Source organism: Bombina bombina, chromosome 4 (assembly GCF_027579735.1).
Source record: "Bombina bombina isolate aBomBom1 chromosome 4, aBomBom1.pri, whole genome shotgun sequence".
In the NCBI taxonomy this organism is placed as follows: Eukaryota; Metazoa; Chordata; class Amphibia; order Anura; family Bombinatoridae; genus Bombina; species Bombina bombina.
Genome location: NC_069502.1, coordinates 865,350,310 through 865,366,997, shown reverse-complemented (window position 1 = coordinate 865,366,997; position 16,688 = coordinate 865,350,310). Strand labels below are relative to the sequence as shown.

The 16,688-nt window shown below is 41.7% G+C and overlaps 1 protein-coding gene across 2 annotated transcripts in view; it reads right to left on the bottom strand.

The window, feature by feature from the left end:
* LOC128655664 (gastrula zinc finger protein XlCGF57.1-like) overlaps positions 1-9,340 on the bottom strand; it is a 58,567-nt gene extending 49,227 nt beyond the window's left edge. For both annotated transcript variants that reach the window (XM_053709248.1, XM_053709249.1), the window contains exons 1-3: positions 9,073-9,340; positions 7,339-7,446; positions 5,651-5,755 (exon numbers count right to left, since the gene is read on the bottom strand). In XM_053709248.1, the coding sequence (XP_053565223.1) occupies positions 5,651-5,755; positions 7,339-7,446; positions 9,073-9,124 (265 nt within the window). In that variant the 5' untranslated portion in view covers positions 9,125-9,340. The remainder of the gene's footprint in view (positions 1-5,650; positions 5,756-7,338; positions 7,447-9,072) is intronic.
* Between the last annotated feature and the right edge of the window lie 7,348 nt (positions 9,341-16,688).

Here is a 16,688-nt window from a genome sequence, read left to right as displayed (position 1 = left end):
TCTTTCTGTTTTGCAGACATACAGGGTATATCAGCTGTAATTAAGGGGTTAAGACCCAACTTTATAGATGCCAATGCTGTTACTGACAATCAAGACACTGCGATTGTGATTCACAATTAAACATTAAAATAAAATTTGTAGATGTTGGGGTCCTGAAGTGACTTTTCCTGCTGATCCCGTTAGCTTTATATTATATCATATACACTTTCCCCCTTATGCACCTGTATTTGGGTTTATATTACTGTAAGTTGCTTGCAGGTGCTGCGGTTACTGAGAGGGAGTGGGAGAGGGAACTTCTGATAGATACTGGTTGACTTCTGTAAATGTTGAGATGTCGGCCTACATTCATCATGTTACACTCAATGGTTATCTTAAAATCTCACATAAGGGTTAAAAAGCATGTATAAATGCTGACAGAAAAAGCTAAAGACCGAGGATACGTTTCCTGTGACAAGTGTAGCTGAAACCTGGCAGAACCCTCCCCCCCCCACAAAAGCAAAATAGTTCCAGAAATATGGGGCATAATAATGCTTTGTACTGATATATGTTTTTTTCTTCTTCTCTCTCTTGTAAATTATAATATTGTTCACACCCAGTTTTGTGATATTATGTAATGTGATGTAAACTGACTTTAGGGCAATAAAGAATTGTTATCAGACAGATGACTGGCTATCCCTAGCCTGGAATAATCTATAACCAATAAATACAGACAAAGGGAAATTAGCCTGATTTTCTTCACTTCTGAAACGGCTAAAACCACAATACTCACCTTTAACCCACATACCTCAGACACAACATAAGTGCACACTCACCTGTAACATGGGTCCTTCAGACATAACAAAAGTGCACACTCAGCTGTAACATGCGTCTCTCAGACACAACATAAGTGCACACTCACCTGTAACATGGGTCCCTCAGACATAACAAAAGTGCACACTCAGCTGTAACATGCGTCTCTCAGACACAACATAAGTGCACACTCACCTGTAACATGGGTCCCTCAGACATAACAAAAGTGCACACTCAGCTGTAACATGCGTCTCTCAGACACAACATAAGTGCACACTCACCTGTAACTCACATACCTCAGACACAACATAAGTGCACAATCACCTGTAACATGGGTCCCTCAGACATAACAAAAGTGCACACTCAGCTGTAACATGCGTCTCTCAGACACAACATAAGTGCACACTCACCTGTAACTCACATACCTCAGACACAACATAAGTGCATATTGACCTGCAACTCACATACCTCACACACATTATACGTGCACACTCACATGTAACTCACATACCTCACACACAATATACATGCACACTCACATGTAACCAACATCTCTCAGAAACAACAGTCCTTGCACATACCAGCAACCCGTATCTCTAAGACACAACACACGTGCACACTCACCTGGGCTGACACTGTACTGGTTTCTTCATCTTTAAATAGCGGTAAAGTATAAAGTTAAAGGGACATGAAACCCACATTTTTTCTTTCATGATTTAGAAAGAGAATGCAGTTTTAAACATCTTTATAATTTACTTCTATTATCTAATTTGCTTTATTCTTTTGATATTCTTTGCTGAAAAGCATATCTAGATATGCTCAGTAGCTGCTGATTGGTTGCTGCACATAGAAGCCTCGTGTGATTGGCTCATCGTGTGCATTGCTTTTTCTTCAACTAAGGATATCTAAAAAATGAAGCAAAATAAATAATAGAAGTAAACTGTAATGTTGTTTAAATTTGTATGCTCTATCTGAATCATGAAAGAAAGATTTTGGGTTTAGTGGCCCTTTAAGTTGCACTTCCCTTCAGATGCTCGCTGCCAGCCCCGGTTCTCCCAGACCGCATCCAGAAACAAGAAATATCTTTATTAAAATATAGCTGCATCTGAAGATACCCTTGTGGTGGTTTTAATAAAATACACCTTTACTGATTGAAAGAGCACATAGAATAGGCCCACAGAGGAGATCAATTAAGGGGATAAGTCAACACAGACCGGTTATGATTAAGCTTCAGAACTACCAAGACAAAATGACACTCCTACGACTCTATAGGAAAATTGATTTGGTGCAGGTGGGGGATGCCAGAATCCTGATTTTTCAGGACTACTCCAGTGAAACCTCCCAGCGGAGGAAAGTTATGGCCCCCTACTGCACTAAACTAATTGATGCAGGACATAACACTAGGTTAATTTACCCAGCCAAAATAATAGTAGAAGATAAAGATATTATACACACTCTGATAAATGAAGAAGAAGCAAGACAATTCTGTAGTGATTTAAAGATTAGGGTATAAATAGGAAATTGGTCAAAATTTACAATTAGACTATTGGGTCTTTCGCGATGTCGTCACTTGAGTGGCCAATTTTTAATTATTTTTTTTTTTTTCCCTCTCCCCCCTTTTTTTTTTTTTTTTTGTTGTTTATTCTTCCTGTATCCCACATACCTCAGACACAACAGACATGCACACACACCTGTATCCCACATGCTTCAGACACAACATACATGTACACACACCTGTATCCCACATGCTTCAGACACAACATACATGTACACACACCTGTATCCCACATGCCTCAGACACAACATACATGCACACACACCTGTATCCCACATGCCTCAGACACAACAGACATGTACACACACCTGTATCCCACATGCCTCAGACACAACATACATGTACACACACCTGTATCCCACATGCCTCAGACACAACAGACAATGAGAGTGTACACGTCTGTTGTGTCTTAGGCATGTGGGATACAGGTGTGTGTACATGTATGTTGTGTCTGAAGCATGTGGGATACAGGTGTGTGTGTGCATGTCTGTTGTGTCTGAGGCATGTGGGATACAGGTGTGTGTGCATGTCTGTTGTGTCTGAGGCATGTGGGATACAGGTGTGTGTGCATGTCTGTTGTGTCTGAGGCATGTGGGATACAGGTGTGTGTGCATGTCTGTTGTGTCTGAGGCATGTGGGATACAGGTGTGTGTGCATGTATGTTGTGTCTAAGGCATGTGGGATACAGGTGTGTGTGCATGTATGTTGTGTCTGAGGCATGTGGGATACAGGTGTGTGTGCATGTATGTTGTGTCTGAGGCATATGGGATACAGGTGTGTGTGCATGTCTGTTGTGTCTGAGGCATGTGGGATACAGGTGTGTGTGCATGTATGTTGTGTCTGAAGCATGTGGGATACAGGTGTGTGTGCATGTCTGTTGTGTCTTAGGCATGTGGGATACAGGTGTGTGTGCATGTATGTTGTGTCTGAAGCATGTGGGATACAGGTGTGTGTGCATGTCTGTTGTGTCTGAGGCATGTGGGATACAGGTGTGTGTGCATGTCTGTTGTGTCTGAGGCATGTGGGATACAGGTGTGTGTGCATGTATGTTGTGTCTGAAGCATGTGGGATACAGGTGTGTGTGCATGTATGTTGTGTCTGAGGCATGTGGGATACAGGTGTGTGTGCATGTATGTTGTGTCTGAAGCATGTGGGATACAGGTGTGTGTGCACATCTGTTGTGTCTGAAGCATGTGGGATACAGGTGTGTGTGCATGTCTGTTGTGTCTGAGGCATGTGGGATACAGGTGTGTGTGCATGTATGTTGTGTCTGAGGCATGTGGGATACAGGTGTGTGTGCATGTATGTTGTGTCTGAGGCATGTGGGATACAGGTGTGTGTACATGTCTGTTGTGTCTGAGGCATGTGGGATACAGGTGTGTGTGCATATATGTTGTGTCTGAGGCATGTGGGATACAGGTGTGTGTGCATGTATGTTGTGTCTGAGGCATGTGAGATACAGGTGTGTGTGCATGCCTGTTGTGTCTGAGGCATGTGAGATACAGGTGTGTATGCATGCCTGTTGTGTCTGAGGCATGTGAGATACAGGTGTGTGTGCATGCCTGTTGTGTCTGAGGCATGTGAGATACAGGTGTGTGTGCATGCCTGTTGTGTCTTAGGCATGCGGGATACAGGTGTGTGTGCGCATGTATGTTGTGTCTTAGGCATGTGGGATACAGGTGTGTGTACACATCTGTTGTGTCTGAGGCATGTGGGATACAGGTGTGTGTGCATGTCTGTTGTGTCTGAGGCATGTGGGATACAGGTGTGTGTGCATGTATGTTGTGTCTGAGGCATGTGGGATACAGGTGTGTGTGCATGTATGTTGTGTCTTAGGCATGTGGGATACAGGTGTGTGTGTGCATGTATGTTGTGTCTGAGGCATGTGGGATACAGGTGTGTGTGCATGTATGTTGTGTCTTAGGCATGTGGGATACAGGTGTGTGTGCATGTATGTTGTGTCTGAGGCATGTGGGATACAGGTGTGTGTGCATGTATGTTGTGTCTGAGGCATGTGGGATACAGGTGTGTGTGCATGTATGTTGTGTCTGAGGCATGTGGGATACAGGTGTGTGTGCATGTATGTTGTGTCTGAGGCATGTGGGATACAGGTGTGTGTGCATGTATGTTGTGTCTGAGGCTGTGGGATACAGGTGTGTGTGCATGTCTGTTGTGTCTGAGGCATGTGGGATACAGGTGTGTGTGCATGTATGTTGTGTCTGAGGCATGTCGGATACAGGTGTGTGTACATGTCTGTTGTGTCTGAGGCATGTGGGATACAGGTGTGTGTGCATGTATGTTGTGTCTTAGGCATGTGGGATACAGGTGTGTGTGCATGTATGTTGTGTCTTAGGCATGTGGGATACAGGTGTGTGTGCATGTCTGTTGTGTCTGAGGCATGTGGGATACAGGTGTGTGTGCATGTATGTTGTGTCTGAGGCATGTGGGATACAGGTGTTTGTGCATGTATGTTGTGTCTTAGGCATGTGGGATACAGGTGTGTGTGCATGTATGTTGTGTCTGAGGCATGTGGGATACAGGTGTGTGTGCATGTCTGTTGTGTCTGAGGCATGTGGGATACAGGTGTGTGTGCATGTATGTTGTGTCTGAGGCATGTGGGATACAGGTGTGTGTGCATGTCTGTTGTGTCTTAGGCATGTGAGATACAGGTGTGTGTGCATGTATGTTGTGTCTGAGGCATGTGGGATACAGGTGTGTGTGCATGTATGTTGTGTCTGAGGCATGTGGGATACAGGTGTGTGTGCATGTATGTTGTGTCTGAGGCATGTGGGATACAGGTGTGTGTGCATGTATGTTGTGTCTGAGGCATGTGGGATACAGGTGTGTGTGCATGTCTGTTGTGTCTGAAGCAAGTGGGATACAGGTGTGTGTGCATGTCTGTTGTGTCTTAGGCATGTGAGATACAGGTGTGTGTGCATGTATGTTGTGTCTGAGGCATGTGGGATACAGATGTGTGTGCACTTATGTTGTGTATTAGAGATACACCATACATACATGCACACTCATATTGTGTGTGTGAGGTGCAGAGGTTACAGATGAAGAAACCAGCAACAGTGTCAGCCCAGGTGAGTGTGCACGTGTGTTGTGTCTTAGAGATACACCATACATACATGCACACTCATATTGTGTGTGTGAGGTTCAGAGGTTACAGGTAAAGAAACTAGTGACAGTGTCAGCCCAGGTGAGTGTGCACGTGTGTTGTGTCTTACACAACAAACTATCTCTCTTAATACACATAAACACTCACCTGTAATCTTCATCCTTCAGACACAAGTGCACACTCACCTGGGCAGATACTGTCACTTGTTTTCTCATCTGGTGCTTCTAGCTGATGCCTCACAAACAGATCTTCTGTTATCTCATCTTTCACTATATCAGTGTTATCTTCATCTGTACAAATAAAGCAGATTCAGTTTTTATATCACATGATCTAGTTTTTTATAACTTTACCATAAAACAGTTTGTGTATTTCCCTGACAGACAATAACACCAAATACTCACATTGATACTTTCCATCTAGTCTTTTACATTTTAGCTTAAAGGAACACTATACACTCATTTTTTCTTTGCATAAATGTTTTGTAGATTATCTATTTATATAGCCCATAAAGTTTTTTTTAAGTTTTTTTTTGAAGTTTTGCTTATTTTTAAATAACATTGCTCTGATTTTCACAGACTCCTAACCAAGTTTTATGAGAATACCGTCAGCTACCTTCTCCACCTTGCTCCTGTTTGTGTAAAGGGTCTTTTCATATGCAAAAGAAAGGGGAGGGGGGAGTGTCTTATTTCCCACTTGCAGTGGGCTTTCCAGTTGCCTTTTCAGCATAGCTAAACTGAGAGCTTCTAAGTAAGTTTTTAAACAGTTTTATACTGGATTTTTATATCAGTATCTGTGCATCTTATTCTTTATAGTAGTGTCTATTACATGCAGTTATATGAAAATGAGTGTATACTGTCCCTTTAAAGGGACAGTTTACTCAAAAATGTTCTCCCCATTAATCTGAAAGTTTTTGGCCACAAGGCCAAGCTGTGTTAACAAAGCCAGTAGAAGAAATTACACTCCCAGTAGTGCAATAAGAGAAGAGATAAGGTAATAAAATGTTAATTTTCCATTGTTCTCTCCAAGTATTGGTGATTGGTTTATGGACAGATATAAGATAAATAAGCAGGTATATTTACACAATGTGATAAAGTAATGAGATCTGATTATACCTACAAGCTTAACCCATTGTATTAAAGGGAAAGTATACTATAAAATTGTTTTTCCCTTAATGTGTTTCCAATTACTTTTTTCTACCAGCTGCAGAGTATAAAATGTATGTATTTTTTTGTGTATATGAATTAGATGATTTTGTGTTTTGAAGCCACAACCTAATAAAATGGGTTGAGCTATAATCAGATCTAATTACTTTATCACATTGTGTACATATACTTGCTTCTTTATCTTATATCTGTCCATAAACCAATCACCAATACTTGGAAAATTTACATTTTATTACCTTATCTCTTCTATAACCCACTGGGAGTGTAATTTCTTCTACTGGCTGTTTTAATACAGCTTGGCCTCGTGGCCAAAAACTTTCAGGATGGGTGGGGCTACCACAGGCTAAATAAACTAATTCAAATGCCAATATAAGGTTAATGGAAATACTTGTAAACAATTTAATACACTCCAGCAGGTAAAATGGATCATTGGGAACAAATTGAAGGGAAGAACATTTTTGAGTAAACTGTCCCTTTAAGGCTTTGATCTGTTATATTCCAGTATAAAACTACAACATGAACTAAACAAGGGTTAAACACATTGTGTTATCTGCGCTTATAAACCAGACAGTAAACTACAAGGGAGAGCAGTAAGTAACTGTGTGCACAGCCCCGGCAGATTCTCACGTATTACTACTCACCGGCAGGGAGGGAGAGCAGTAAGTAACTGTGTGCACAGCCCCGGCAGACTCTCACGTATTACTACTCACCGGCAGGGAGGGACCAATGTATTTCAGTCTGATGACTATTCATGTCATCTGTCTCATCCTCTTCCTTCACATTTAATAGCCCAGTGCCCGGGTTTTCCTCTAGACGCCCTGTAATTACAGCAAGAAACTACCCGATAGTACACGGTACATGGTGTAACATAAACTTATATAACTGGAGCTTGTACTTGTTAATTTTTTTTATTTAAACAATTAGTGCACAAAAATATCCTTAAAGGGACCATAAGTTCAGAATTAAACTTTTGTGATTTAGAAAGAAAATGATTTTAAACAACTTTCCAATTTGATTGTTTTGTCAAGTTTGCTTTGTTCTCTTGATATCATTTGTTAAGAGTAAAGCTAGGTAGGCTGATAGGCGCTGTGTCTTTAGCAGTCTACGGCAACAGTGTTTGTATCTATGGCAATGCTATAAACAATGTTGCAAACTCTGCTGACAGATGGCTAGAGACACGTGCACACTTCTGAGCTCACCTAGGGTTAATTTTTAATATAGGATACCAGGAGAACAAAAAAAAATTGATTACTGTTTATCAGTGGCATAAGCTCATATGCTGTGATGGCTTGTGCAACAGTAAGCGCAGAGAGCTGGCGGCGATGTGTATTGTGTCTGAAAAGACCTAATTTGTGTCATACAAACCACTGCTGACTCTCTGAGAAGCTGTAGTGTTTGACTACTATAAAAGTCTTCTGTTTGTTATCCAGCTGTATCTGGCCAAGTATAACCCAATACGGGGCCAAGCAGGTGATCCTTATAGAGGTGTCAGTGTGAATTAAACCAAGGAGGCTGAATAGATAATACCAATGTATACAAATTGATCAAAATGAGTGGCATTCAAAAAGTGGAAAGGCCGGCCCAGGCCTACAAAGAAAAGGCCAAATAGGAAGCAGTGTTCTGTGGGCTCCAGACAGACCAAACATTGTTACAAAAACTGCTGCCATAAATAGAGCTCCCTTCTGAACCTACCGCAGTATGCTCTTGTGACAAGCACTGCTATGACATGTAGAGCACACTCTTGAGCTTACCTCAGTATACTATGCCGAACCACACTTAGACCAATGCAATCTTGATTCTACAGAGGTATATCTGATTACCTTACTGAGGAAGGTGTGGTCCGCTATTGGTCTCTGATTGGTCAACTTTTTTCTATTTATAGAGCAAGTAGTGTTTTGTTTCCATAACAGCCTGATGAAACGGCATATGTGTTGCTGAGAAACGCGTTGCTGTGCTAGTGTTGTATACAATAAAGTTTACACACTTACATTTTACTTTACTTGCTCTGACTTTTTATTCCTTAATGATTGGATGTTAGTCCTCTGGTCATTTGAATTCAGCATCTACTGTGACGTCCCACATTATCCTTTGGGGATTTGACTCTGCGATTGGTGTGACCCGTCACGCTACCTGACGCACAGAACCCCAACATCCTTTGTGAGTCCTACGGGCGACTCTGTTGGTCCCGTACCGCTCTGTCAGGCACTCCGGTTGTGCCGCCACACTTGTGAGTAGCCACCCTGAACTTAAAGGGATATTGTACACTAGAATTTTCTTTGTATAAATGTTTTGTAGATCCATTTATATAGCCAATCTATATAGCATAGTACAAGTCATTAGGTGCCTTTAAGCAATCAAATCTCAGAGGTTTCTGGTCCGTTACTTTAAATATTATCCCATTCTGATGACAAAATCAGGTGACATGCATGTGACGTCCTGCTTACCTCTGTGTGCATCAAGAAGCTCTGAGGTTTGGTTCTCGGTCTTCTCAGACATTGTCTTGTTCAGCAACTGAATTCGTCAGATATTCTTATAATGTTTCTCCTTTACTGACAAATGCAGTGACGTGTATTGTACGTGATCTTTACAGTAACAGGAGCCTAAACACAGAGAGACAGAGGGGGGTTTCATGTACAGTTCATTGTCAGAATAGGAAATGCTGTGTATTATTGGTGACCAACCCCCTTATCAGATCATGATAAACAGACCAGGATTTAGGAATCACTGTGCTTGGTCACAAAGGGATTAAAGTGAATAAAACATTAATCCAACAGAAAACAATGATTATTAAAAAAATAAATACATAAATGAACTGTTCTAACAATACATATTTTTATGTCTCTCATTACAGATCTTTAACCATTTTATTTTGAAGACATTTAAAGGGATGGTAAACTCTGTATATATTTATTATAATATTGCTATTGTTAGATTACATTCAATTTACACACTAAATGTCATGTAATGGTATATGTATGTAAAAACACTTACAAATCCTTGTCTAATCGCTCCGTCTAATGCCGTCTATCTCCTGCCCCCTGTTACATCACATCGATTGAGTGTTTATGTTATTCTACCAATCAGTAAGCCTGTCGCCAAAAAAAAGTTAATTTTGAACTATTTGTCCCATCATCTAAGTTTTCAGTACATATACCAAGCTGAAGTACCCTGGAGCACTAATGGGTCTACATGGCTAGATTGTTTTGAAGGAAACAAGTTCACATTAGGAATATGTATACTTGTACCAATGTGTTAGTATTTGAATATGCCAGTGATTTTACATAAATATGTAGAGAGGGGAGGGAGGGAGAGGCTATAGGTTGTATATATATTATAATGTTTATATTTTTATTTTTTTTAAACAGTTTTTATTGAAATTTACATCATACAACGTAATGTCAAATGGCAATTACTCAGATAATGTTTATATTTTTAATTGCATATTTTTTATCTTGTTAGTTGTATATTCTGATGATATCTATATATGCCAAGCCATTGTTTACTCTGGTTGCCATGTCAACTGACTATGTTGTAAACCATATGCTTTCTGTGAGGTCATTGTTTACCTTTGTTTCTATGACCACCAATTTCTTGTGAACACATACAGGTGAAATCAATTAATGACTAGACCTATCAGAGAATGTTTGTTACCCTTTATATAGCAAGTGTATTTCAATTGTATGTATCATAGCCTGAGGAAACAGCCAGTTGTAGGCTGAGAAACGCGTTGCTTTTAAATAAAAATATTATTTTTAACTAATACACTTGCTGCTGGATTTTATCTGGGAAACCATCTACACTCCTGCATTAGTATTGAGAGCTATTTTATCTGCTGAAACGGCTGAGAAGTCCCAGTCTGTGTATATTGCACCTGGAGGTGCTTTGCTACATGTAAGTGTGCATATTCCCTGTATACACATACACTTGTACAAACTGTACTGGGCTATGTTGGCTCTATATCCTCCCCTTTAGGAACCAGGAGGACCTCACTGGTGAAGAACTACTACAGAATTATCTCTGCGTCTGTTCAGTTTGCTGGGCAACTGTGAGGTTCCAGTCTGCTTTCTTGCACTTTTTGGTGCTATTCGTTTGTGAGTATTAGTCTTACATATTTAGCTTGTCCCTTGGTATTGTGGTATTAGGCCATTGGGCGCCTCTGTGTTTCTTTTTTCAGGACATCTCTCCTAACCCTGGCCCTGCAGCAATCACCACACTTTTACACTCTCGCTCAGTCTCCCGCAATACAAACTCTAGGTTAATTACTGAAACCTGGCTATCTTCCTCTGACACTGCTTCCATTGCTGCTCTAACGCTCGGCGATCTCCACTTTAGCCACACACCTAAGCCAGGTGAGAGACATAGTGGCGGTGTTGGAATCTTACTATCCCCCTCCTGCTCCTATCAGCACCTGCATCCTCATCCATCTCTCTCCTTCTCCTCCTTTGAAGTCCACTACAACCGCGTTTTCTCCCCCCTCTCCCTCAAGGTGTCAGTTATCTGTCGCCCCTCTGGACCAACCTCCCAATTCCTTGACAATTTAACTGCCTGGCTTTCTTACTTTCTCTCTACAAATACACCTGCTCTAATCCTAGGGGACTTCAACATCCCCATTGATAACCCATCTGCCCCTGCTGCCTCTAAACTTCTCACTCACAAACTCCTTTAGTCTCTCACAATCCCCCCTATTCCCTACTCACCGTGACGGACACTGTCTTGATCTGGTATTCTCCTACCTCTGCTTGCCTTCTGATGTCACCTGTCGCCCATTTCCCATCTCAGACCACCATCTGCTAATCTATAATCTCAATGTACATGCTAAACCTATTTCTCCCCCGCCCCCGCAGAAATCTGCACACTGTGGATCCTCTTCAACTTTCTAACCTTATTCAAAAACGCCTTCCCCACACTTCCACTATATCCTGTCCTGACCTTGCTACAAACCACTATAACAATACTCTCTCCTCTGAACTCGACACCCTTGCTCCTCCACAAATACGCAAAACCCCACGTCGTCAGCTCTAGCCCTGGCACTCTCAGCAAACGCACTATCTACAAAAATGCTCCCGTGCTGCTGAACGTGCCTGGAGGAAATCCCGCTCTGAACCAGATTTCCTACACTATAAGTTCATTCTTTATTCTTACTCCTCTGCCCTTTACTTAGTCAAGCAAAACTACTTCTCTTCTCTCATATCTTCTCACTCCTCAAACCTTAAACGTCTCTAATTCATTTTCAACACTCTCCTCTATCCACCTGTACCACCCCCTTCATCTGCCTTTAGTGCTCAAGATTTGGCAAACTACTTTTTCAACAAAACACTTACCATCCGAAGTAACATCCCACCACAAGACTGCAACCTTCCATCTCCTCCCCAGTCACTCCCTCCACCACTCTCAGTACCTTCCCCCCAACCACTAAGAATGAAGTGAGTTCCCCAATCTCTTCCTCACACCTCACTACCTGCTCACTTGACCCTATCCCTTCACATCTAATATCTTCTCTGTCTTTTACCCTCACCCCAGCTCTTACTCACATATTCAACCGATCCCTTACTACTGGTTCATTTCCATCATCCTTCAAACATGCAAAGGTCACCCCCATCCTCAAAAAACCCTCCCTCTACCCGAATTCTCCTGCAAACTACCGCCCCATATCACTGCTTCCGCTAGCTTCAAAAGTCCTGAAAAAACTAGTTTTCGATCGCCTAACCCACTTCCTATCCTCCAACTCATTGCTTGACCCCCTGCAATCTGGCTTCCCCAGACACTCAAATGAGACTGCCCTCACCAAGGTTACTAACAATCTTCTTTCTGCTAAAAACAATGGCCACTATTCTATACTTATCTTACATGACCTGTCTGCTGCCTTTGACACTGTTGACCATCGCCTCCTCCTACAGACTCTCGGCTCCTTGGGGTCTGTGACATTGCCCTCTCCTGGATCCACTCATATCTCTAATAGGTCCTTTTCTGTCTAGTTTGCTGGCGACTCCTCCTCTACATGGCCTCTGTCTGTTGGAGTACCTCAAGGCTCTCTTCTAGGCCCTCTACTCTTCTCTATTTATACTTCCTCACTTGGTAAACTCATCAGTAGCTATGGCTTCAACTATTACCTCTAGGCTGATGATACTCAGATCTACCTATCCACCCCTGCACTATCTCCTTCTGTCCTTTCCCACATCAGCGACTGCTTATCTGGTATTTCTTCCTGGATGGCCTCTCACCACCTAAAAATCAACATGTCCAAGACTGAGCTTCTTCTAATCCCCCCATCTAGTTCTACTCCAGTTTCTAACTTTACTATCACGGTTGGTGACACCACTATCTCCCCATCACCCCAAGTCCGCTGCCTATGAGTTACACTTGACTCCAATCTGTCCTTCATACCCCACATCCAATCGCTCTCTTCCTCCTGTCGCAACCACTTACGCAATATCTCCAAAATTTGTCCTTTTTTGAGTGCTGAAACTAATCCATTCCCTAGTCATTTCCCGGCTTGACTACTGTAACAACCTACTAACTGGCCTTCCTCTCTCCCGCATCTCCCCCCTTCAATCCATCCTAAATGCCTCTGCTAGGCTAATCCACCTCTCCCGGCGCTCTGTATCCGCTGCACCCCTCTGTGAGTCCCTTCACTAGCTCCCCATTCGCAGCAGAATTAAATTAAAAATTCTCACTCTGACCTACAAAGCACTTACCAATGCAGCCCCCCCCACCTGTCCTCACTCATCAACAAATATACTCCAGCCCGTCCCCTAAGATCCAACAACAATCTACTCCTTGCCTCTTCTACCATCACCTATACCATGCTAGACTACAGGACTTCTCTCGTACGGCACCAACCCTCTGGAATGCACTTCCTCGAGCTGTCAGACTTTCCCCCAACCTCTCCTCCTTTAACCCCTTAAGGACAAGGCCATTTTTCAGTTTCTTTCCCTTAAGGACCAGGACTATTTTTACATTTCTGCAGTGTTTGTGTTTAGCCTTAATTTTCCTCCTACTCTTTTACTGTAGCCACACATATTCTATACCGTTTTTCTCGCCATTAAATAGACTTTCTAAAATACCATTATTTTCATCATATTTTATAATTTACCATAATTTTTTTTTATAAAATATGAGGAAAAAAATGAAAAAAAACACACTTTTTCTAACTTTGACCCCCAAAATCTGTTACACATCTACAACAACCAAAAAACACCCATGCTAAATAGTTTCTAAATTTTGTCCTGAGTTTAGAAATACCTAATAATGTTTACATGTTCTTTGCTTTTTTAGCAAGTTATAGGGCAATAAATACAAGTGGCATTACTTTTTGGTAATTAGAAGGCCGCTAAATGCCGCTGCGCACCACACTTGTATTAGACCCAGCAGTGAAGGGGTTAATTAGGTAGCTTGTAGGGTTAATTTTAGCTTTAGGGTAGTGTAGTAGACAACCCAAAGTATTGATCTGGGCCCATTTTGATATATTTCATGCCACCATTTCACCGCCAAATTCGATCAAATAAAAAAAATCGTTCACTTTTTCAGAAACTGTTTCACAAACTTTAGGTTTCTTACTGAAATTATTTACAAACAGCTTGTGCAATTATGGCACAAATGGTTGTAAATGCTTCTCTAGGATCCCCTGTTTTTCAGAAATTGCAGACATATATGGCTGTGGCATTATTTTTTGGTAAATAGAAGGCTGCTAAATGCCGCTGCACACCGCACTTGTATTATGCCCAGCATTGACGGGGTTAATTAGGTAGCTTGTAGGGAGCTTAAAGGGTTAATCAGCCTCCCATCTGATAAATCCCACCCCCTGATCCCTCCCAAACATCTCTCTTCCCTCCCCCACCCCACAATTGTCCCCGCCATCTTAAGTACTGGCAGAAAGTCTGCCAGTACTAAAATAAAAGGCTTTTTTTTTTTTATTAATTTAAAAAAAAAAAAAAAATATCTGTTTAGCTGTGATGGACCCCCCTTAGCCCCCAACCTCTCTGATCCCCCCAAACAGCTCTATATCCCTCGCCCACTACCTATTTGCATCCATCTTGGGTACTGGCAGCTGTCTGCCAGTACCCAATTTGCCTCCCCAAAAATTTTTTTTTAATGTAATTTAAATTTTTCTGTAGTGTAGCTGCCCCCCCTCTATACCCCCTCCCTCTCTCCCATTCACTGGTGGCAGTGGTTGTTGCGTAATCGCGCGTGCACATTCAGGAACCGGATGCCGGGTAGCGATGGGCCGCCCATCCGCCCTCCCTGCAGCTCCTCCCACCCACCAACGATTGGCTCTATCGCTACCGGTACAGAGAGGGTCACAGACATGCGCCGTTAAGGAGTTAAACGCTCCCTAAAGACCTTCTTGTTCAGGGAAGCCTATCACCAAATCCATGATGAATTCCACTTGCCTAATACTGTAGTTGCCCTCATCTAACTCCACACTAACATCATTCCCACCTTTGCAGCCCCCACCTCCTGTTTCTCACCCTCCTACCCATTTAGATTGTCAGTTCCCTCGGGAACAGGGCTCCCTATTCCCCCTGTATTTGTTTGTTAAATTTTGTCTGGTGTCTCATATTGCACTGTCCTTTTATCTTTGTTACCCATGGACAGCGCTGCAGAATCTGTTGGCGCTTTAAAAATAAATAATAATAATATTAAGAATATAAATAAGTGTTCTAGATTTAAAGGGACATTAAACCCAACAATTTTCTTGCATGATTCAGATAGAGAATACAATTTTAAACAAGATTCCAATTTACTTCTATTATCTAATTTGCTCCATTGTTTACATATTCTTTGTTTAAGAAATAACAATGCACACGGGTGAGCCAATCACACAAAGCATCTATGTGCAGCCACCAATTAACAGCTACTGAGAATATCTAGATATGCTTTTCAGCAAAGAATATCAAGAGAATTAAGCAAATAAGATAATAGAAGTAAATTAGAAAGTTGTTTAAAATTGCATGTCCTTTCCAAATCATGAAATAAAACATTTTGGTTTCATGTCCCTTTAATAAAACTTTCACAAGTAAGGGAGCTTATAATAAACGTTTGCATGCGCAAAGGGATCTACTGCACGATAATGGAGTACACATATATAATTCATATGTGAGACGTTTCTTTTTGCATGCAATATTTCCAATACTTAAAAGGTATTAGAAATTTTGCATGCAAATAGAAGCGTCTCACATATGAATTATATAGGAGTACAGTACTCCATTATTGTGCAGCAGATCCCTTTGCGCATGCGAACGTTTTACTAAGCTCCCTTACCTGTGACGTCTCCTAGCGCCACGTCATCACTGCAGAAGATGTGCCCAGCGCTGGCTCTGAGCACTTGCCGAACGCGGCCAATGAAAGTATCCCATTGCCTCACACTCATCACTCTATACCTTATATACAGATATATAATATTACAGAGGTTCCCATTGCCTCACACACCCACAGCGCCCTCCCCAATACCTTTTATACAGATATATATTATTATATGGAGATTTCCATTGCCTCACACACAAACACGTCCCAAGTACATCATATACAGATAAATAATTGTATAGAGTTTTCCTCTGCTTTACACACACAGCCTCATCCAGTACCTTATATACAGATATATAATATTATGGAAAGGTTCCCTCTGGCTGACACACATAGTTACTATTGAGAGGTTCCTACAGACACACCACAGGTAAATAATGCTAGTGCAGGACACACGTAACACTTACTATATACTTATATTGTGTGATGTCACTTCATCCCCCCCTGTAACGCCCACACAGCCCCAGCCCCCTAGAATCAATCAATCTATCGCTATATATCTGTAAATACACTTACACTGACTGATCCTTATGCTTCTTTCTCATTGGTCCTCATGATCCCTGCGCATACTTTTATTAATAAATTACCGATTTTACGTTACAGAAAACTTCTCTTCATGTCCAGGTCGTTGTATCACACATCCGGGTCCTCATAATGGTCCTACAATTTACAAATACTAAAAAACATGAGTAGCAGCTACATCCCGTGCAGCTAAAGGACCGGTGAAATCACAGAAGCCATTTGACTGCAGTGACAT